This window comes from Malania oleifera, chromosome 3 (genome assembly GCF_029873635.1).
Source record: "Malania oleifera isolate guangnan ecotype guangnan chromosome 3, ASM2987363v1, whole genome shotgun sequence".
Taxonomy (NCBI): Eukaryota; Viridiplantae; Streptophyta; class Magnoliopsida; order Santalales; family Ximeniaceae; genus Malania; species Malania oleifera.
Genome location: NC_080419.1, coordinates 9494631 through 9518553, shown reverse-complemented (window position 1 = coordinate 9518553; position 23923 = coordinate 9494631). Strand labels below are relative to the sequence as shown.

General features: G+C 35.7%; 1 protein-coding gene across 1 annotated transcript; it reads left to right on the top strand.

The window, feature by feature from the left end:
• The first annotated feature begins 347 nt into the window (after window positions 1–347).
• On the top strand, window positions 348–22071 carry LOC131151154 (uncharacterized). Its single transcript, XM_058102403.1, has 5 exons — window positions 348–390; window positions 490–844; window positions 9485–9602; window positions 9853–10005; window positions 21644–22071. Exons 1-5 carry the CDS (start codon window positions 348–350, stop codon window positions 21806–21808), a joined length of 834 nt encoding a protein of 277 aa, XP_057958386.1. The 3' UTR covers window positions 21809–22071.
• The last annotated feature ends 1852 nt before the right edge of the window (window positions 22072–23923 follow it).

Sequence of the window (23923 nt, the reverse complement as noted above, 5' to 3'; positions counted from 1 at the left end):
ATTTTCATGACAAATCCATATTAAATTGGATATTGAACATAAAGAAAGTATGAATTAAAATGTCTTACGGCAAAGTGATCATTATAATATTATTATGAGCCTTAAAAATTAGGCCATGAGATGGTAATTATGTGTGGGCCTTGTTTGCACAATGAGCCAGTGATAGGTAAAACTTTTTTATGCGCTAATTTATAAATAACAAAGAGAGATCTTGCTTTCACCTTAAGTTAGGGGGAGCATAATTTGATTTTAATCAAATTAATCGAATTAATCGATTGAGTTTGATCAATTCAGTTCGGGTAATTAATAGTTTGGCTTGATTTGGCTCGGTTCGGTTTTTAGAATAGATGATTTCGGATATTTGGTTTTCGATTTTCGATTCAGTTATAGGTAATTTGTATTTCGGTTAACCAAATTATTTGAATTTTTAATTAATTAATAATTAAATATAAATTATTAAATTATATTATTTATGATTTTAATTTTTAGGCAAGGTTGGTTCCATTCGGGATGCAGTCATTCCTAAATCCCAATTTCCCATTTGCCTCTTCCGGTCTTCCCTCTTCCCTCTTCTGACTTCTCTCTTCGGCTCTTCCCTTCCCAAGTTCGCAGTTCGCAAGTCGCAACTTCGCCGGCAGCCGGCACTCCCTGACTCCCAGTCCCAATTCCCTTCAGCTTCAGCTTCCCTTCCCACTTCGCAGTTCGCACACAGTCGGCGACGGCGAGTTCGAACTTCCTGTTCCAGATCGACAGATCCAGTCTTCCCCTTCGGACTTCGGATTCCACCTTCCCAACTTCGCAGCTCGCACTCTCGCAGTACTCCTTCGGACCTTCTGTCCTTCAGGTTTTTCATTTTTCCGTTGTGTTCAAAACTCAAAAGTCTTCGCAGTTTGATGTTTATTGAAATTTTACAATACCCTAAGATGAACACAATGTGTTTGATTAAATGTATGAGAAAATATTTCGTCCAAATTATTATATTCATGTTGATCAGTCTCCCTCTTTAAAATGAGTTTCTTTGTGTTATTTGTTTATATTTGTTTGAATGTTCATTGAATTTGTTTGTCCCTTTTTAATTCTTTTATATTTGTGTTTTCTTAATTTTGTTGTACCCAAAGTCCAGTGTCCTGTTCTCTTCTTCTTCGGTTCTTCCCTGCTCTTACCAATAACCCTTGTTTGCGTATCATGGAAAAGTTTTTTGGTGTAGAGAATTTTTCTGACGAGTTGTCTTCATTAGTGGATGCAAAATTCTCTTTTGAGTACAAAAGCATAAAATAAAGGATAGAAAGAAGATAAAAGGATGGTGGATGAAATTTTTTTGAGAATTACTTAGTTGTGTTAAGGGAGAATTACTCATAATTAATTTTTTTTATTCGCTTAAATTCGGTTAATCGAATTACCCGACAATTCAGTTTGGCCGGGTACCGATTCGGTTAAATAGACCAATTCGGGCGGTTCAGTTATGGGGTGGAGTTAACCAAAAAATAATTCGATTAATTGGCCGAGACCGATTGCACACCCCTACGCCTACCTTAAGTCAAGTATGGTTTCCTAGCAAATTCATATACCAAAGTAGGGAAGAAGGTATATAGTTGTATCTGTTGAATTATGGCTCATTCTAGAAGCCTACCATTGCCATTGAAGTCTTCAATGGTGGGCTATTTTTCAAAGGTAGGTGATTAGTGGTTGTAATAGTGGTTTTTCCTAACCTATATAAACCCATCACCTCCATTTGTATTCTCATCCCCAAAATTTGCCTACTTCTTTCTTAGGCACATTCTCTCTTCTCTCTCTCATTTTGTAATATTTTTACAATAGAGAAATATTGATTGATAGTGTCCGAGGACGTAGGCACAATTAGCCGAACTTCGTTAATTCTGGTGTTCTTCCGTTTATCTATTCAGTAGTTAACTTTTGTCGGGTATAGTTGTAGTAATATATTGTGTTATTACATGTCTAAGGAAAATTCTGTCTAGGAAAGAGGGATTTAAGTGGTCCGTTGTGACCCCCCACTTCCCTGGGAATTTACCTGGTGTAATTTTGCACAATTATTCACTCTCTATTTACCTGTACAATTGTAATCGTGGTAAAGTTAGGTGGAACAATCTCAAGTTTCACAACAGTATCTTCTCATAACTTTGCAGCAAATTTGGAACACATCCTATGGAGTCCATGGTGTAAGGCACATTGCTTTACAATCGTAAACAAATTTTATGTCTGTGTGCCTATATATATATACCCATTGTGGTCCGCCCTTTTCCCAGACTTCGCATACACGGGAGCTTTATGCACCGGACTACTTTTTTTTTTATTTTATAATTTTTATATACAACTTGAAATTAAGAAGAAAAAAAAAAACACATTATGGTATGAGCTAAAGTGTAAAGAAATGGAAAAAGAACTCATCATGGAGTGTTTTTACAAATTAATATTTTTATTGCACTAAAATTAAAAAAAAAAAAAATTGAATGAACATCCTAGGGTCAATCCCTCATACATATCTCACAAAACCCCATGATCAAACTTCACAATAGCATATGATAATTTTTCAAAAAATAAAAATAAAATAAAGCAAAGAAGAAGAAAACAACAAAGAAGAAGTCATATAGCAATTTATTTTGTTTTAAGAGATAAAGATCAAGACAAATCGCTCCACCAACTAATGGGTGTTAGGCCTGTTAATGGTCCACATGGTGTTGGCTTGTATAAAAATATTTGTCGGGATGGCCTTCTTTTTCTTGCCACGTTCAATATGATATTGGAAATGGGTCTAAGGTGAAATTTTGGCAAGACCATTGGTGTGGTGAGACGTCACTTGCAGTCAGCTATCCTGATTTGTATAGATTTTGCTGAGATAAAGAAGGTAGCGTGGCTGAGCTTATGAAGTTTGATAATGGAGTCTTGTTTTGGGATGTAAGTTTCTTTAGGGGTATGCATCTTCGGGAATTAGAGGCCTTGACTGGTTTTATGGATACCATATATGGTGCATCGGTGAAGGGGTTCGGTGAGGATAAGATGTGCTGGAAATCTGATAGAGAGAAGGGCTTCTTGGTTAAAGGTTATTATGGTATTTTAATGGGTTCCAAATTGTGGCTTTCCTTGGAAAAGTATTTGGAAACAGAAAATTCCATCTAGAGTAGCTTTTTTTGTTTGTACTGCTGCTTTAGGGAAACGCTTAATGATTGACAATTTACGAAAAAGAAAGGTTATATTGGATTGGTGCTACGTGTGCAAGTGTAATAATGAGATAGTTGATCATCTTTTTATTCATTGTCCAGTTGCAATGGACTTGTGGATTATGGTGTTGGGTTTGTTTGGAGTGAGCTGGGTTATGCCGCAATTTTTAGTGGGACTTCTAGCATGTTGGCAAGGCAGATGTGGTCGTTATCGAAATGGGTTTATTTGGTTGACAGTTCCTCATTGTTTATTGTGGTCTTTGGAGGGAGAGAAATAGTAGGTGTTTTGAAGATGAGGAAAGATCCATTTCGGACCCAAAGCTATTTTTCTTTTCAACTTTGATGGATTGGTTGGCTGCTATGCGAAACCAATCATTTTCTTCTGTTTTGATTTACTAGATTCTTGTAATTTCTGTTTTTGATTTGTTTACACCATGTACACTCCTTGTGTACTTGGTGTTCATTTTTTATATCAATAAACTTATTACTTATGAAAAAAAGGAGATAAAGATCAAGAATCACCCTTAAAATCTCAAGATAGACACCATTACTCATCTTCTATATTTAATTTTTCGTCATGGTTAAGAGTATGAATAAATGAGAGGTCTTTGATTAAGGGAGAAGAAGAGTGACTAGAGAGAGAGAGAGCTACAAGGAAGATATCCTTAAAACATGGGTATTTGAAGAAAAGAATGTATGTGACAAGCATTTTGAATTTTTTCACAAATACAAGATAACAATAAAATTTTGGCATACGAAACCTACCTCTCAATTAAGGTCGTTTGGTACCATTCTCAAATTTTATGTGAGCAAAAATTAGAAAAAATTTGAGACAGCAATAAAAACTAAAAGCTAAAAGCTAACAAATTAATTATTTTTTTAATATTTTTTAAAGTAAAACAAATTAAAAATCTAATTTAACTCAAGTTCATTTTATCTTTAAATCAAATAACAAGTAAAAAATGTAATTAAAATAATAAAAGGCAATAGTATATAAATACTAACGGCTCATTTGGCTTGACGGAATGATTATTCATTGGAAAAAGACGAAATATAGTTTAAATTTTGGGAATCAAGGGAATAGTTAGTCCTTGTATATTCCTAATTATTTCATTCAACATGTAATAAAAAAGGAATAACCATCTCCAAGATGAAGTTCGAAAATAGTTATTTTTATCTATTCCTTATCATGAACTCATAAAATGTTTCATGTTTTTATTTGCTTTATAGTAACAACATAATTTCTTGTATAATTAATTATAACAAAACCTAATAAAATTAATCTATTCTTGGGAATTGACATTCTGCAAACCAAATGTAACATAAGTGTAATAGCTGTTATTGTTTGGTATCTTAAAGAGAAATACTTAAAAGAAATAGTTCTTGCACATAAAATTTAAACTTATCAATTATAAAGTCGATGAAAGACTTTATTAGGTGTGGATTCCTCAATATTTCAGTGAGCCCGAATATTAATATATCAACTTGTAATTGGTCAGTTGCAAGTGTTATGTGTAGAAACGACTCCAAATTCTAGTGAAGCTTACTCGGCCTTTTGGCTGAGATCAAGTGTAGTATTTTTTTTTTTTTTTTCTTTTAAAAGCATTTTAGTAGGGGAAATTATAATACTATACCATCCATAACTCATGACAAAATATTAAGTATTCTAATATATGTCGAATGCAATATATTTTATCATGTATATAATTTTTAATTTTTCATATGTATGACTAAGTCACTCTAGATTTTATATGAATCCAATATATTTTATCATGTATATGATTTTTAATTTTTTATAAGTATGACTGAGTCACTCTAGATTTGATATAATGTGTTATAATATATATACATACAGTATATTCAATATTTTTGGCGACCCATCTCTACATCTCCAATGGTTAAAACTTAGAAAGGTAGAAGGGAGCTAGGGCTGAAAGCTCTCTCTCCTGTCAGCCTAGACCTGACAAAATGAATAAAAATTCATTAATCCGAACTAAATCCGACCCGCTTTAACCGACTCATAATCAAACCGTTTGTTAAATGTGTCGAATATGGTTTTAAATTTTATATCTGCCCCCTAAACGGGTCGGGTCAGGTTTATCCGGTGGATATCTGCCAACTTGCTTAAAAAAAGTCCAATATGTTTTAAAAATAACCCATAAAGCCTAACGCCACAACCCACCTGGCCGGACTTAGGCAGCAAGTCAGCCCACGTGGCCACGCCCCCTGACCCATCCCACTTTCAATTCTCAATTTCAGGTCCAAAATTCAGTGCTCTGTAGTACTCATAAGGGTGGCAAAAATCAGGTTTGAGTTTAATACAAGATGATCAGTTTATAAACGACACAATATAAATTTGAAATGTTTAATAAACGGGTTGGGCAGATTTGGATCGGGTACCCGCCGATGAGCCGTTTATCTTCATATGTATATATATATATCCCCTAATCCAGTAACCCTAGACACCAATTTCCTGATTTCCATTCCATTCGGCCTCTCAAGAAGAGGTAGTTGCAGATGTGCAGGCGCCTTGGCGCTCAGCCTAGCCACACAGCCTCATTTCTCTCTCACTCTCTTCCTCTCTCTCTCTTTCTCATGCATGCGAGCGCGGTCGTGCGTTTGTGAGCCAAAAACCCAAAATGTAGCTACCTCTACCAGTGCTGCAGTACTCAACTACTCATAAGTTCATCAATTTCTGAATTTTGTTTACCAGGTTTAGGCCTTTAGGGCTTCATTTTCAAGTTTCAACCTCGCAGTCCCAGAGTTTAAGTCGCCATTGCCGCCCATCACGGTATCGCTGCTTCATGCCTTCAGCTTCAGTCTGTCTGTAGTTTGTTCACTGCTTCATGGCTCACGCCTCCACAGCCTCGCGATCGCGGCCCTCGCTGCCTCAACATTGTCAGCGCCCAGAAGTCCCCTGTTTTTTCTCCCTGCAAAACCCTAGCCTTGAAGACAATGCGCCGAAGTGCCGACTGCTGAGCCAGGTTTCAACCAACATAAGATCCTTGTCTGGAAGGCTGGAAATTTTTTCCCTCAGTAAAATGCATTTTTTCCTTATAGAATCAGGAAAAAAATTGCGGAATTCGGAGATTTCAAAAGTTAGGCTTATTTGATTTATTCTCCTTATCGGCTTACCAGTTACAGTTGTGGAGCTCCGACTCTCACAACGATCGAATCGATTAGCTGCTGTGAATTAGGGTTCCTGAGAGGTAAGTCCCTCTCTCTCTCTCTCTCAAACACACAGAAACGCTCGAACACACAGAAGCTTTCTTTCCATTTTCCTTGAATTCAATGCATGTAAGTTTATATGAAGTCAACGAGCTTACAGTGTTAGAATTACGATTAATCGTATTTTATTTTTGTTTCGTTGTTTCTTGAGGTTTTTAATGATACTCAATTTGTTGAATTGGGTTAGTATAATCATTTGGAATGCACCTTTGGTGGTTTTTGTTTGTGGATTGTACTCTTACCCCAGCCAATTAGGGTGAAATTACAGGTTTGAGAAATGTATATTTGTCTGGATTTTGGACAATGTTGAATATGAAACTAGAATATTGTTTGTATTCTACTGCGAGGCTAAAAAGTATGAAGGGCTTTCACCTTAGACATAATCTTGTGTCGCAAATAGTCCCATTTACAGAACTGTAGAGTTAACCAGTGTTTTTGTAGATGTTCCTAAAAGGTTTCTTGGATTTCTTGTGAAAAAAGGTTTTACAAAATAGGCTCCTCCCCTCCTTTTAATTTCTTAACCCTGCGAGTACTTTTCTAAATTTCAACCAAACACCAATTATTGTCTATAAGTACTTATAAAAAATGATAAGTATTAGAGCGAATTGTCTCTTCACTCGTTGTGGAGCGGGGGTTGCAGTCTACCTCCTATATCGCGAGTTTTCTGGTAGTGACTCGGGGTGCTGGATGCGTGTTCAATGCTGCTCTATTGTCCCCTTATCGGTAGTGGTGGCCATTGATTGAGCTTCCGCAGAAACGGATTGGTGGACAAAGGATATGCCAGTGACCTAGCACGACAAAGCACTCTCCGAGGGCATGGAATGTCTAATTTTTCGGTAAGAATCTTGACAGTAATGTTTCTGTTAGATTCTCCGGTCGAAATACGGGAAAACTCCTGTTGGACTGCAGGGACCAGCAACCATACATTCTTGCCATTTTTTTGAAGCAATCCATGTGGCATCTCCAACCTGTACTATGATACAAAGAAAAGCATGGTTCTTTGGATGGCCAATTGACATTATGCACTTGCCAAAATGCACTCACTTTCCTTTTTGCATCCAATGCAAAAGAAATAACAGCATGTAAGTTGTATAATGCAACTTGTTGTATACAACCTCAATTATTATGACACAAAATAAATTATTAATAAAATAATAATAAAATTATATTTGAGAATGGCGGATTATCCGCCATTTGCATAAATTATCCGATCCGAACTGTCACCAATCCGCCACTTATGAGTCGAATATGGATTATGGTTTTTTCACCTGATAATCCGCATCCGCTTTGCCAGATCTACTGTCAGCCTGTTGAGCCACAGACTTTTTTTCTTTTTTTTTTAAACTCTCACTCTGTCGCTCCCACGCATTGATCGCTGTCCAAGTGAGCGTGCAGGTCATTGTTCATCTCCGCTGTTCGACTTCAACTGACTCAACCTCTTCCCTTCCACCAGTGCAGGTTATCTCCTACACTGGCATGCTCTTTCCTCTTTCTATTCTGTCATTTTTGGGCAACTGTTAACCATTGTCGCATCTGAGAGTGTTTTAAACAAGCCATTTTTCTGTGAAAGAGAACCCACTGGATGCATGCCCATTATCGTAAATGAAAAATTATATTTTCCATTTCTCTATACTTATTTGGTACAGAGATGAATTTCATATCTTGCTTTCAAAATCTCTCCATGTCCCAGTACAATATTGAGGGATTTTTACAGACTAGAAACTAGAACCTCTCAATTTACAGGAATGGATCGAAGCAACCAACCCATAAGAGTCTTTTGATGCAAACAAATTCCAAATCATTCTGAAAACTGAGGCCGTATTCTAATCTTCAATAAGTTTTGGGTGTAAATGCCTTCAGCAAATTATCTATGGGCATCCTTCGTTTAGCTTTGCATCCTGCTATATTCCAGTCATTACCTTGCCAGAAGAAGAGATATGCTTACAAGCCTAAAGACCAATTCTCCCAGAAATCATGTCAAGGAGGAGTTCACAGTCATCCTTTTACATTTAGTGATTAAGGGGAGTCCAAGGTACCTGACTCCCAGAATTTAAATTATTACGGCTTTAGTTAGGGGATCAATCCTTCAACAGAAATCTCAGATTAACTGGGATTTGCTTTTAAATCTGTGAGCTTATAATAAACACTCCATAATGGCATTTAAACGAGGTCCACTGTTGCTTTGCTCTAGTGGTACTGGTCCATTGCTCTCTTTCTCTCTCTCTCTCTGCGAACTCCCCCTGTCCTCCTAAAAAAATAGCACTCACAGAACTTCTCGTATGTTCTGCTTATGTATTTTTTTTTATAAATTTTGTGAGTTTTTATGTACATATTTAGGTTTAGGGTTCTCATTGGAGAGGCCAATGTCTCATGGTTGGTTTTATGTGTCTATGTGTATGATGTGAAAGTGTAATGGCCTAATGGGACATGCAATTCAGTTACATTTTGTGCAAGCATCCCTCTCTCTATCACACACGTACACACACAACTTTCTATCTGAACTTCAACTATGACTAGTACCATTCAATTTTTTTATTTTTATTTTTTTAGCTTGCTTGGTACTGGTCTAAACTAATTAGAAGAGAAGAGAAAAGTCAAATATAAAAACAATGAACTTGGTAATGATGGTGTTTAGCTTTTATGTTTGTTCTTTTTTATATTAATCATTTTCTTATTGATCTGTATAAATGGGAAATCTATGGAAACGATAGAAACAAGAAGAAAAGGAAAGAAAGATTATACAATCTGCCTCTTTTGTAATTTGTCATGCATTTCTCTAATTTATTTTTGAATTTATTTGATTATTAACTTATTGTAGTTCAATAGATTGATAAGGAATTCACGTGACACTTTCTCTTGGGCATTCAAAGAACGTCATTATCTTGCAGCTTATCAGTTTCCATCTTTGGTCCCTCAAAATGAAAATGTACGCACGTACATCCCTCTGACTCATTCATTATTTTATCCATTTGTAATTTTGGTAGTTTGATGTTTTCTATTTGTGAATTGAGACTCCACAGCTTCTTATTGGTTAATTTATTTTTAGGCTGCTATATTTACATAGGTTGAACGTTTTGCAGAGAGAAACGCAATGCTGGTGCTCTTACCAATTTTGAAGTACTTGACTTTTTACGATCTAGAGGAGCTTCAAAAGATCCTACACGAGTAATTGCACCAGTAGCACCATCAGAGTTCAAGGTTGGATTTGTGCTTGTGCATTGACTTTTTGTTAAGATAAAACATGTTGAATCATCTTATGATAATTTTATAGATATTCTTGCCCTGTTAACTGAGCAATAAGGCTGAGCCATCAAGTTGGACATTCTTTGCGAGATCATGTCTGTCTTTAAGTGGACACATGGTGGGGGTTGCAGGGTTGCCCCTCTAGGCTGACAGAGCTCCTCCATTATCAAAATGAAGATGTTTGATATTTTTCTTTTTGTTTCAGGTCTATGATTATTTGGTTCAGAGTGTTGCTTGCAATCAAACAAGAGAGTGCATCGATGAGTTTTTCCAAAAATGTAAAAAATACGACCTTGCAAAAGCTGAAGTCATCAATATAGTCAATCTGAGGCCATCTTCTGTTGTTGAAATCTATGTGGTAGGTTCATGAGAGTGTTTCTTTGTTGTCTACTTATTGTACTGAATATCTTGTTGTTTTTTTCATTTCTTTTTTTATTATTTGTTTAAAGAGAATAAGCATGAAACACTTTGGCAAAGGGGAAAATTACTTGTAAGGTGCTGAAACATTAAGCCATTTGTCCCAAAGCTTTCTATTACTGCTTATGTTATTAGCTTTTCTAGATCCTATTAGCCTATCTGTTGTATCAAACAAAATCTTATTAATAGTTCCTTCCACTTTGCGTCTGATTCCTTCACAACAACATATGTTCCTAGCTCTCCGTGAATATGGTTACTGGGAGTTGCCCAAACAAGTCTACATATATGAGAATGTAAAATATTGACTGAACATAGCTAAAGAAGCCATTAAAACTCAGAAAACCAATCTCTACCAGATTTGGCTTCGAAACAGAATGCTATAATCCTTCTACAGATGTCCTCGTAAAACTTGCAGCTATAAATGAGGTGTTTTTGTTTTCAGGCTTGATGACCACAACACAGAATGCTGGTGGAAGAATCCCTCAATCATCATTTGACAAGTTTCTCTCAAGGTTAGGAATCCTAACTTGAACATCGAACCAAGATAGAAAAGCATGCCTAGGTATATTTTTTCTTAGATGGGATAGACTTTGCTCAATTCACAGAAGTAGATTTAGGTCTTAGAAAGTCCCAAGCAGATATTAGTGTGAAATTACATCTAGAGTTAGCATCCTTATAAACTTGACAAGCAACAGTGATATTTGGTAGTAGCTCAGAAGTATTATTATATAAGTCTAGAGATAAGTTGTAGCTGAAGAGGACACCAACTCCAAGTATTCTTAGTCATGATTGCATCAACAACCATAGCTTTCTGAGAAAAATCAGAATCATGAATAATTTGAGAGCCATTTTTGTTTTTGTAAAAAGAGAATCCACTGGGTGCCCGTTATCATAAAAGAAAAGAAGTATCTTTTCCATTTCTCTCTACATATCTGATACAGAGAAGTATTTCATATCTTGCTTTCAAAATCTCTTCATGTCTCAGTACAATGTTGAGGGATTTTTACAGACTAGGAACTATAACCTCTCAATTTACAGGAATGCATCCGAGCAACCTATAAGAGTTCTCTGATGTAAACAAATTCTAAATCATTCTGAAAACAGAGGCCTTATTCTCAACATCTATCAGTTTCGGGTATAAATCCCTTGAGCAAATTGTCTACGGACATCCTTGCATCCTGCTATATTCCAGTCATTACCATGCTGGAAGAATGCTCTGGATCCTTGTTGCAAGCCCATAATAAACTTTTGAGTGAAATAAGTGCGGAGCACAAATAAAATTGAATACTAAGAAGCACAGCTTTTAATAATTGTATTCTACCTTGAAAAAGAGATATGCTTATGAGCCCAAAGACCAATTCTCCTAGAAATTATGTCAAGAAGCACTTCACAATCATTTGCAGAGATCCTTTTAATGATTAGGGAAGTCCAGGGTGCATGACTCCCAGGATTTACTGCAGCTTTAGTTAAAGGATCCATCCTTAAACAAAAAATCTCAGATTAGTTGGGATTTGCTTTTAAATCTGTGAGCTTATGAAAGACACTCAATAATGGCATTTGAACTTTGAGCAGATTTAAAATCATAATTGGGAAAACAAGAAGATCATCAAAACTCAACTGGGTAATCTTCAGTCTTCGCTCTCCTGCATTTGCTATGGAGCACCGTCCTGAGAAGTCCTGTAAATCAATCTTTGCAGATGCCTCCATCTACATGACATAAAGGACTTGGAGAAATAGGGTCGCTCCTTCACAAAAAATTTCCAATGAATGACCCATTAAGAGAGAAAAAATAAGGATAAGTAATGCATTCTCTAATCCAATGAACAGAATTTGTTGATGTTTCAATGCAAATGAGTATGTCGATAGGATAACTGAGTCAATAGAATCAGATACCTTTTCGATAGCAACTTCTAAAGCAAAACAAATCTGGAAGGGGCTTTATTCCTAAGTAACTTCTGAGCCAAGAGAATATAATCTTGGATCTTCCTACCTTAAAAAAGCTACTTGGTTTCTACTTATAAAAGAAGGTTGACAGAACTTCAATATATTTGCTAGATTTTTGTCAAACATTTGTAAATATTGTTGCTGCATGCAATTGGTCTAAACAGATATGGATGTGCCATTTCTGACTTTAGAGACAGGGATCAATAGAGTAGCATTCACCTGCTCTAGAAGCCCAGAGTCCTTGAAAAAAGATGTAATATCTGCAATGAATTCTTTTTCAACAATCCCCCATCAAGTTTTGAAGAATTTTGCATTGTAAAAGCTTTGTCGTCGGAAAAAGAGACCAATGCATTCCTAATCTCATTATCATGACTCGTCAATAAATTTTCTTGGAGAATTCTTTTCAGATTCAAAACAGACAAAATCCCACAGATTCTTCATGTAATTGGTCTAAAATCAAATATGGATGAGCTGTTTCTAGCTTAGGGATGAGGGTGAATAGAGTAGCATTCACCTATTTTAGAAGCTTAGAGTCCTTGACAAAAGATGTTATTGCTGCAATGAATTCTTTTTCTACAATACCCCATCAGGTTTTGAAGAATATTGAATTATAAAAGCTTTGTTATTGGAAAAAGTGACCAGTGTCTTCTTAATCACATTCTCATTACTCATTAAGAAATTTGCTGAGGTAGTGTTTGGGAGTATGGACTTCCAGCCATGGATTTGGATTTGTGTCAATTTTGAAGAAATTTAATAAAATTGTATACCAGTCCAAATCCACACAATTCCCAATCCAAGGTGCCAATTCTATCCTCCCAAATGCATGGTTAAGATAATTCTTTTTAGAACTAGACCAGACAGAATCCAAGAGATTCTTCGTGTAACTTGGATTGCAGGGCTCAACTGCTCTTCTTAGCAGAAGCCAATGAAGCTTCATAAAAATTCAAGAACACTTTAATTACAGTCAAAACTATCAAGCTTGTGACCATGCCATACAGAATTCTAATACATTTTTTACCTTCTTGGCATTAACCATCTCTCTCAACTGAAGGGAAGAAATCAGGATGCTTGCCCAATGAGGCAAAGCATAAGCCTTAAAGCACAAGCAACTGATGCATAATCCCTGTGGGAATGTATTTCTTTAATTAAAAAAATAAATAATATAAATTATAGTTGAAAAAAATGAGAAAAGAAACAAACTATTTCAAATATAAAGAAAATAAAGCATAATTCGCATGTAGGCCATTTTTAGCTCACAAACTTAAATAAAGTGTGTGAAAAATCAGACTAAGCTATACTACTACTAAGTTTGCAGTGTTTACATGATTCAAAGTTCAAACTCTACGCTAAACATTACAAAAAAAGAAAAGGGGGAGGGGGGGGGGGGGGGGAGAAACCAAAGGTTCATAAATCTCATCAATCCAAGATTCTAAGAATCTAAATTATCAAAGGAAACTATTCGTCATCTCATCAAAGTCATCTTTATCCATCAGATCATCAAAAGAGTGTGTGTGTGTGTGTGTGAGAGAGAGAGAGAGAGAGAGAAAGAATCACGCTTGATCAGCTGGAGTGGGAGGAACATTTTTGTAGAAGAAGATTGACCCAAGGTTGTTCCTCAAGGGAGGAGAGTGTTTTTCCAGGGAGGCAGGGCTGCTAACACTATGAAGGTTGCATGAATTAACAGCAGAGTTGAGCCTTTCATGGCAATTGCTTATTTTCTCATTTCTTTTATGTTCTTTCTATTTCAAAAAGAGGTAAATGGGCATCACGCAATACATAAACCTTAGGTTTGAAGCATGAAAGGTGTCCCTTTTGGGTTGATGTGTATGCCCAACTACCAAATGCGTTTGCCTTTTATGAATTTTTTTTTATGCATTTCAAGTTGCCCCTTGGGGCCTTCGAGGCTCAAAACTCATTGAGTCAGAAAATTGCACCAGGTGAAAAGGGAGCCAAGAAGCATTGAGATCAATAGAACCCTGCATGCCAATATTTGAAATTGTTCTCTTACATTCACTCTTTGGTACGAAAAATACTAAAGCCTCCCATAATTAACCAAGGAGAAAATTGATGAGCTTGAGACAAGAATCTTTTTGTTTGATAGATTATTAGAAGCATACACCACTAATATCCAAAAGCATTAATCAGAAGAAACATATTCAACTTGTACAGTTAGATATTGATGATTAACTGAGTGTCTATAACCTTCCAAGTCCTTGGATCAAATCCAACCCAAACCCTTTCTAGTGGAGCTTTTGAGCTTTGTAATCATTCAAGAAAACCTAACCTTTTTGGTCATTTCTTGTTATTTGGACTGAGAATTGTAGATCTAGATTCTAGTTTCACATAACCTAATAAAACTGATAGCTTTGCCTTCCATGATCTCCTTGCTTCACTTTGCCTTTGAGGATCATTAATCCTTTGATATTCCAAAATATGAAATGTTTAATCCCCAACAGAGAGAGGGAAGTTTGAGTTCATTCATAACTACATTCTAATTTTACAATGCACATGAGTGAAGTACTTATGCACCGAATGCTAAAAGGTCTTTTTTTAGATGATAAAAAAAATTAGTTGAGGACTGAAAAGTACAAAGGGCGGAGGATAAGACATCACCGCAAATTAAATAATTACAATGGCGTGGCTTTCCAACCCCTTTGAAAATTGTACAATGATCTCCCTGAAATCTGAGAATTGTGCTCAAAAGAGCAAAAAATTAGCTCTATCCCAAAGCAAAAATGGAGAAGTCATCTGATCCTAAAAAATTCTTGTGTTCCTCTCAAGCTATAGAGTCCAGGAAACGGCTTATACTACCCAAATCCATAAAGCCCTCTACTGTCTACTTTTTCTTAAAACCCCAAAATCTCACTGCCAAGAAATCACGACATTTTGCAGAGCCGCCCACATTTCACCAAATTATTGAAAAAAGACCATTTCAAAGATATCTTGCCACCCAGTAGTGAAGGTAAAAATCTGCATTAGTCTTGTTTGACTCACAGAAGCACATACATCTATTTGAGATGAGGGCCTTACAAGGTCTCTTTATCTGTAACAAGTGTATCTGTTAATCCAGACTAAGGGAGCGTTTGGTTAAATTAAACATTCAGTATGAAATGCTGAATGCAGTTCTGAATTCTTGAACCAAATTCAGAGCTTGACTGAACCCCTGATAGTAATTCGAGTAGTTTTTCGAACACTGAATAAAAAAAATAAAATGTAAGAAAATTTATCTGTTAACAGACAAATGTACCTTGAGAAAATAAAAATAAAAAAATTTTCAAAACTTGACAAAAAAAAATTCTTCTTATATATTGCAAGAACAATTTCCATCTCATAGATTGTTCAAAAATATTTATACTAAAAAAATATATATATTAAATTTACAATTTACATAAAAAATACATGCTGTAGAGATGTTGGAGTCCAGCTGGATGGAGTGATGCTTGTAGATCATTCAACTGGAGATCAAACTCTCTGGCCCTCTCCCTCCCCTGCAAGCCTTTCAGTCATTCACATTAGGGAGAAGGCCTGTTCAATGATTCATCCAAAATATGTTATAGATCAAGGTGGAAAAAAAAAAAACCCATTGCAAAAAATAACCCCCAAATACATCTAGCATCCATTGAGTCATTGACCAACCAAAATTCTGAGCAAAATATAATGATTGCAAAGATGGATTGGATCCAAGAAAGAGAAGGGGATTTTGGTAGTTAGAAATCAAATTTCTTGGTGCTTGCCATCTGTTGCAGATCTGCAGAGAACATACTCGTAATTTTTATTAAAGAATTTGTTGATCTTTTTTGGTGGTTGCCACTGATCTGGAGATAAAACACCAGCGTGAATTGGAATTCGAAAGCATAATCTCCTCCCCATCCAATACGAATCTAAACCCGATGATTAGCACCTGCGTGTTTTACTGGAAACAGACCCTACTGCCGATCACTATCTCCTCTCTTGGAGCAGCGTCATGAAACATATTTGTTGCTGACCCAATAAGTGGTATTCAAAGTCAATTCTGATGTCTTACCAAACAGGTCTGACCTCTCAATTAAAAACTCATTGAGTGCTAATGTATGTCCCCTAAGAGTCTAGATAAAAGCCCAAACTAACAAAGGAATCTTTGCCTTTCAAAGAATCCAATCAATATAATTCAAAAGAAAAGGGTTGGTAGTTCAATGTTTCAGAAGATGAGTAAAGAAAGAAGACTTCAAAGAATTCCCTAGCCAAGCCCAAGCATCTTCCCTCTCAAATTAGGAACAAAAGAGTCCAACACACCATAAAGAAGTAAGCTCATCAATCTCTCTTTCATTAATACTCTTGAATCTTGATTAGATAGAAGTCCTAAGAAAGAGAGGCCTTCTGAAGAGAAAAAATGCTGAAATTGGTGCATTATAAACAGTAGATAAACTAAAAAAGCGAGGCACCAACAATTCCAACAGAAACTCTTGCACCCAAATATCCACCCAAAATTGAATTCTATTACCATACTTTGAAATACAACAACAACAACAACAACAAAAACAATTCTTAAGTTCCACTAGGTGGGATTGACTATATGAATCCTTTTTTTCCAATTTATGCAATCATGGACCATTTCTTTTGACAAATTTAAGGATTTTAAATCCTTCCTCACTATCTCCTTCCATATTGATTTAGGTCTATCCCTACCCCTTTTACTACCCCCCACAATAACTAACTCACTCTTCTTCACTGGCACACTATGTGGCCTACGTTGTAAATGTCCATACCATCTGAGTCGCCCCTCCCTTATCTTATCTTCTATAGGAGTTACACCTAACTTACCGTGAATATGTTCATTCCTTAATTTATCTTTTCAATGTTATACAACTCATCCATCTAAGCATTCTCATCTCAGCAACTTTTACATTTTGGATATTCTGTTTTCGTTTTCCAACATTCTGATCCATATAGCATAGTTGGTCTTATAGTTGTTCTATAAAACTTCCCTTTTAATTTTGAAGGTATTCTGCAATCATAGAGCACACTTGAAGCACTTCTCTATTTTACCCAACCTGCTTTAACGCAATGCATTACATCTTCTTCAATTTCTCCTTCAACTTGCATAATAGATCTAAGGTATTGAAATCTACGAGTGCTATTTATTTCTCCATCATCAAGTTTAACTTTGTCTCCAATATTCCTCCTATCATTAATTAAAATTACACATTATATATTCTGTCTTATTTCTACTTATCCTAAAGCCTCTAGATTCCAAAGCTTCTTTCCATAATTCTAACTTAGCCTCTACTCCATCCCTAGTTTCATCAATTAATACAATATCATCTGCAAACAACATACACCATGGAACCTCCTTTTGAATACTCTTAGTCAGTTGGTTCATCACTAAAGCAAAAAGATAAGGGCTCAAAGCAGATCCTTGATGCACACCTATGATGATTGGAAATTCTCTAGTTTATCCATCTATAGTCCTTACTCTAGTCATTACTCCATCGTACATATTCTTAATGACATCAGTATACCTACTACATACACCCTTTTCTTTCTATAACACACTATAGAACTTCCCTAGGTATCCTATCATATGCTTTCTCTAGGTTAATAAATATCATATGCAAGTCCCTCTTCTTTTTTCCTAAATTTTTTCATTAATCTTCTTAAAAGATATATAACTTTTGTGGTAGGTCTTCTAGGCATAAAACCAAATTGATTTTCAGAGACCTCCTTTCCCATAGTTTCATCGTATGACTTATAAGTTTAATTCCATGATAGTTATTACAATTTTGAATATCTCCTTTATTTTTGTATATAGGTATTAAAATGTTTTTCCTCCATTCATCTAACATTTTCTTAGTTTTTATAATCGTATTAAATAAATTAGTTGACCATATAATTCCGTTATCACCTAAGCATATCCAAACTTTAAGTGGGATGTTATGTGGTTCTATAGCTTTCCCCTTTTTCATCTTTTTTAGTGCAAACTTAAATCATTAACTTTAATTTTGCGAAAAAAATCTCATATTTTTAGTCTTTTCCTCATTTGACAATTCTAAGTTTAAGCCTTCTATTTGGTTTTCATTAAACAACTTACTAAAGTAAATCAAATAATTACCAAATAACCCCAAACTAACTAAAAATTTCTAAAATAGCGAAAATTTCCAAACTAAATACCAAAAAAAAAAAAAAAAATCCTTCATTTCTATATCTATAGCTACACTGTAAATGCCTGAAGTTTTTCATTAGCTGTGGTCGATCACGTTTTTCATCCCCAACGGTAACAATTTCATCATTAAGAGATCTCTGATCAATCTTGAAAGGCAAACCATCTTCAATGTCAATTTTAATGCAAATTCTAGCAAATGAGATGTTTCTCATAGCCTTTTGTGAAAGAATCCATGGAGAGGAATCCAACAGCATTAGCAAATTAACTAAACCCTGTTGCAGCCCGGAACAGATCAGGGATATTAAGAATATCAGCCATATTGAAATTTTCTTTATAGTGGCTTGAATTTTCTTTGAAGAACTCCAACGATGTAGAGCCATCAGTGTGTTGCAAATGTACCAAAGACCATTACCAAGAACCCAGTTCTTAGCCTTTTAATCTTGAAATTTAAAAATGAAAGTATCAATGTTAAGAGTGAGCATATCAGGAATTGCAGCCTTTTTTCAGATTTCCATAAGTCATGGTTTTAAATAAAGGCTGCGTTTTTTGAGTTTCCAATATCGTTACACACTGCGAAATCGGAGAGGAGAAAAATCACGGCCGTAGCACCCGTTAAGGACCGCTACCGTTACGTAAAGGCCGTTACAGCTGTTGTGTAGCGGCTGTTACATAACCGCTACATGACTATTCCACCAAAAAATTTATTTTACTTTTTACTTTTTCTTCTCACTTTTTCCCTCTCTTTCATAAATCATTTTCTATATATCATGTGGCGAGAGGGGGAAAAGATTATAATGAGGATGAGAATGGTACAAAATTTACTATTTCTTTAAATACTCATAATAGATGCATTAATTAACAATTGGAAAATACTAGTTAGGAAAATATTTTATTTTGATAATATTAGTAATGTGATATTTAAGTTCTATATTTTTCAACTTCAACCATCTTTCTTTTCTAGCTATTTTATATTTGTATTATTTGTATGTCTTATGTGTATAATAGATTAATGGAGTGTATAATATATTTTGTTTTATTAATTAATTTACCGCACACTAGAATTTATCACAGATAAGAACAATGAGAAGTATAAATACACACACACACATGTAATTTTTCTTCAATGGTGGTTTAAAACAAACGTAAACTCGTTGCCCTTACCAAATAACTTGGTTACTCAAACTAAAGGATCCAAAATTCACAAACTCTTTCTAAGAAGGGCTAAAAGCTTAAAACATGCAAGTACGCCAATATGCACAAGGTTGTGCATGCTTCAAAAAAATTCACACTGTTACACCCGCTTCCCATTATGTAACATCCGCTACTCCCGCTTCCTGTTACACCCGTTACTGTTATGTTACGCCACCTGCAACTGTGATTTAAAACCATGCTGTAAGTATATTTTTAACATGAGTAAAGGGAGCACCATCCAAAAACCAGCCAACAACAGAGCCCTCTCATTTAGGTTTTCCAAGATGAAAACCAGGGGATGACCTAGAGACTCACTTTCTTCTTTAATGAGTTTAGAGTATTGCAACTTTACCTCTCTAGATTTAGAATTTCTGAATCATCTTCTACAGTTCAAACTAGCATTGCCTTCTTGAGATTTCTGAGATATATTAGCCAAATAGAGAGAAACTTCAGTAGATTGTTTAGAACTGTACATCTTATTAGTCAGTTTGATGCTTTCCAATATGGAAGACCTGGAGCATGTACTTTGTTCCTCCTGGAATTTGCTAATGCTACATTATTTCATTGTGCTCTGTAAGCACTGCTATATCCATAGCCTGTTGCTCAAAGTTGGAAGGATCATTCAAGAAATTTATAAAAGATTGCTGCAAACTCAATAGTTTCATATTTTGCTTCATGTTTTTTTTTTCCTGTGTCAGCATTACTGTATTCGAGAGTGAGCCTTGACCCAGTGGAGAGGGTGTTCTGTTCAAACTTTCGGGTCAGTTTCAATCAGTCTCTCCAAATGTGGAGGTATAGGCTGAGTACATGATGCGCTCTCCAAATCCCTGATGATGTGGGAGCCTTGTGCACTTGGTGTTGCATTTGTGTTTTTGTCGTACTGCGACATAATTGTGTAATGTGTTTGGGTAGTAGAAGTCCCATACTCCATGATAAAGCTGTGTTTTGTGATGCAAGGTTTCTGGTTTAAATATAGAGAAATGTGTGTCCCCTATTCTAAGATCTTCTAATTGTAGATATATTGAATTCTATATTGAGTTGTTAAGTTACCAGTTTTACTTACTGGAGTGTTAAGTTGGCAGATCTGATATTATGATCTTGATGGGATTGACTATCATTTCCAATTCCAAATTTGGAGCAGTGGGAGCTGAATAGTTCACACACTTGCACATGCATGCATACACACACTAAATACCAGCTAACTGGATACAAAAAATGTGAATCTAAATGGAAACATGGTACAAAATTGTGCATTTTGTAAAATAGAACCATTTGATCAAGTGGACGCTATAACTCTTGGGTAAGCTTGAAAGAAAAAACCAGACTATAAGGTCGATGCCTGCAGAAATCTCAAGGTTACCACTAGCTGAATTGTATAATTCAGTAATATGATATTGATGGTCACATGCCAAGGTCCTACTGAATGTGGCATGTCATGACCTATTTGGGTGGGTTGCTGTGTGGACCTGCCCTCAATTTCTGTTTGAGGGGCTACTTCCATATACTACGTTGTGAAGCAGCCAACACAATGTGTTTTCTCATCTATTTAGACCGCAAATGTGTTGGTCTGGGTGACATTGATTCTCACTTGCCCCACAAACACAAATATATATTGGACAATTTATTACTTAAATATGTATTTTTTTCCAGATTGATGTGTTTCCGCTTGTTGAAAAGGCCTTGTTAGAATGACATATTCTCCATTTTTCTGATCCAATATTTGGGAGTTGGAATCTTATACATTGATTTAGATGCGTGGATTTGAACAAAATGCAATACAAAATTGTATTGGGTTTTACTCATCAAAATAATTGTATTGAGTTTTGTCTAAATTCACGCAAATCCAAATTCTAGGCCTAAAATCCTTCCTCCATTCACAATTTTAAGTTTTGCCTTCATGGAGTTGGAAGTGTTTTTGCTCTTATATATTTTTATGGATTTTAAGGGCATGTTTAATTGTGAAAAACGGTTTTTAATTCAGTTTTAATTTTCCATATATTCATAAAAATGCCACATTGTGTATAAGTCGTAGATTTGTTCTCCAAGTTCTCCGTACAGATGATGGAAAATCAGAAAATGGAGTGATGTTTTTGTAATTTTTTAGAAAACTAGAAATAGAAAATCAAAAATGTTTTCCACTAGTAGACATGCCCCAGGTAATCTGTCATCGATGCTTGTGTGTTTGACGAGTAATTACTTTGTGTGTTGATCATCATATTATGAAATATACCTGTTCATCATGGTTGCTTTTCATAGACAATCACTTATTTGCAATTTTGATGTTTGTTTCTCTGATGCTTTTCAGCTTATAGAGGAGTTGGAGAACCGCATTGGAGAAGAGGTTGATGAGCTGGTGGAGATGGTTGCACAAGTTTTGCCACCACACCCAAACCAAACAAAGCCCGGAGAAACGAATGATGAGGGTGGAGATGTCTGTCCAGATGGGGAACAAATGGATGCAAGTTCATGAATCATATCAAGCACAACGTTTTTAAAGAGAAACTAATCAAGATGGATGGTATAAACACATGCCATTAAGACTGTTTGGGTGTACTATCATTTTGAACTTGATTTAGGGCGAGGGCACAGCTTGCCTTTTTTCATTTTTTGGGAGCTGAGGTTTCTTTCTTACGTTGTGATCCAATTTATTATAGTCTTTTTAAATTGAGCATGGCTGGTGCTATTCGATATGTATGAACTTGTAACATATATGTTAAAAGAGTTCAGTTCAAATTTTGAGGGACGGTAACAGGAAAGGGTTTGTATTTCCCAGTGTGTAGCTCAGGTTTGATGGACATTCTAAACGGCTCATAGAGCAGTATAAAAGGCTCCCCCTGTATAGAGGTTGAGAGCATAAGATGCAGACATTCTTTATATTTAAAATATCAACAGAAGGTCATAAATTTCCGACGAGGATCTATTTTCTAGCAAGTCATTGATTACCTTTTTCCGGCGTGAACATAGAGATCTTTCTATATCCCTTTTCGAAAGCCACTCGGGCATTCTCTGATAACCTACATTTTTGTTCGTAGAGGAGATAAAAAATCATTTCCCCATTATGTAGATGGAAGAGAGGCTATGGAATCTAAAGGTCATAGCAACTATTTCTAATCCCAAATCATGAGTACAGATTATTAGCTCCAAGATTTCATTAACTTGAAGGGTAGGAAGCAAAATACTGGATTATATACTCCTTTACTTGTACCTTATACTCTTACCACCCCATATATTGACAGGCAAATTGAGGTGGTTAATAGGAGTTTGGGTGACCTATTGAGATGTTTAGTGGGTGAAAACATAGGTTCGTGGGATTTGTGCCTTCTTATGGTTGAATTTGCATTTAATAGTTCAGGAAATAGAACCACATGATTGAGTCCTTTTTAGGTTGTCATTTGTTACCAACCTAGGAAGCCCATAAATCTCATTCCATTACCCCCATAGGCTAGAGTGAGTGAGCAAGCTAATGCATTTGCAAAGTACATACATGATTTACACTTTGAAATACGAATGAAAATTAACTTGAACAAATAGCATTATAAATCTATTACTGATGTATATCGTAGGTTATAAGAATTTTTAGAAGGTGATATAGTTATGGTCCATATTCATCCCAAGCTAATTCCTTTAGGAAAGATAAGAAAGTTGCATGAAGTGTGCTCTATAATCGTAGAATATCCTTAAAATTAAAAGGGAGTTTTATAGGATAGTTATAGAACCACCTGTGCTATATGGATCAGAATGTTAGGCGACGAAGAAACATAATATCCAAAAAGTAAAAGTTGTCGAGATAAGAATGTTTAGATGAATAAGTGGTATAACATTGAAAGATAAATTAAGGAATGAACATATTTGCGTTAAGTTAGGTGTAACTTCTATAGAAGATAAGATAAAGGAGGAATGACTCAGATGGTATGGACACTTGCAACGTAGGCCACATAGTGCACCAGTGAGGAAGAGTGAGTTGGTTACTGTAGGGGGTAGTCAAAGGGGTAGGGGTAGACCTAAAATAACTTGGGAGGAGATAGTGAGAAAGGATTTAATATCCCTGAATCTGTCAAAAGAAATTGTCCATAATCGCATAAATTGGCAGAAAATGATTCATATAGCCAACCCCCACCTAGTGGGACTTAAGGCTTGGTTTTGTTGTTGTTGTTGTTGTTTAGTTATAATGCTTACATGTTTGATATTTCTATTGATTATGGTATAAACAATGTTTTTAATGTTGAAGATTTAACCCCTTTTCTAGAAGCATTGTCGTTTGTGGAGCCTTCTAATTCTAACTTTACTGGTGATCCTATTCCATTCCCCACTCCTCATAAGCATGAAAACCCAAAGTTGCCTTTGCTTCCACCTTTGCCCATACCAAAGAAGCTTGATGAGATTGAAGAGATCTTGGATGACAAGACTACGTTCACACGAGCCGGATCATACCAAAAGTTCTTGGTCAAATGGAGAGGCAAACCACTTTCCGAGAAGAGTTGAATACTTAAAGAGGACCTCCTTCGTCTCAACCCAAAGTTGTATTCAAAATACATCATTCTCATTCTTCAGAAAATAATTCTTTTAGGCCCGGGAGAGATGAAGG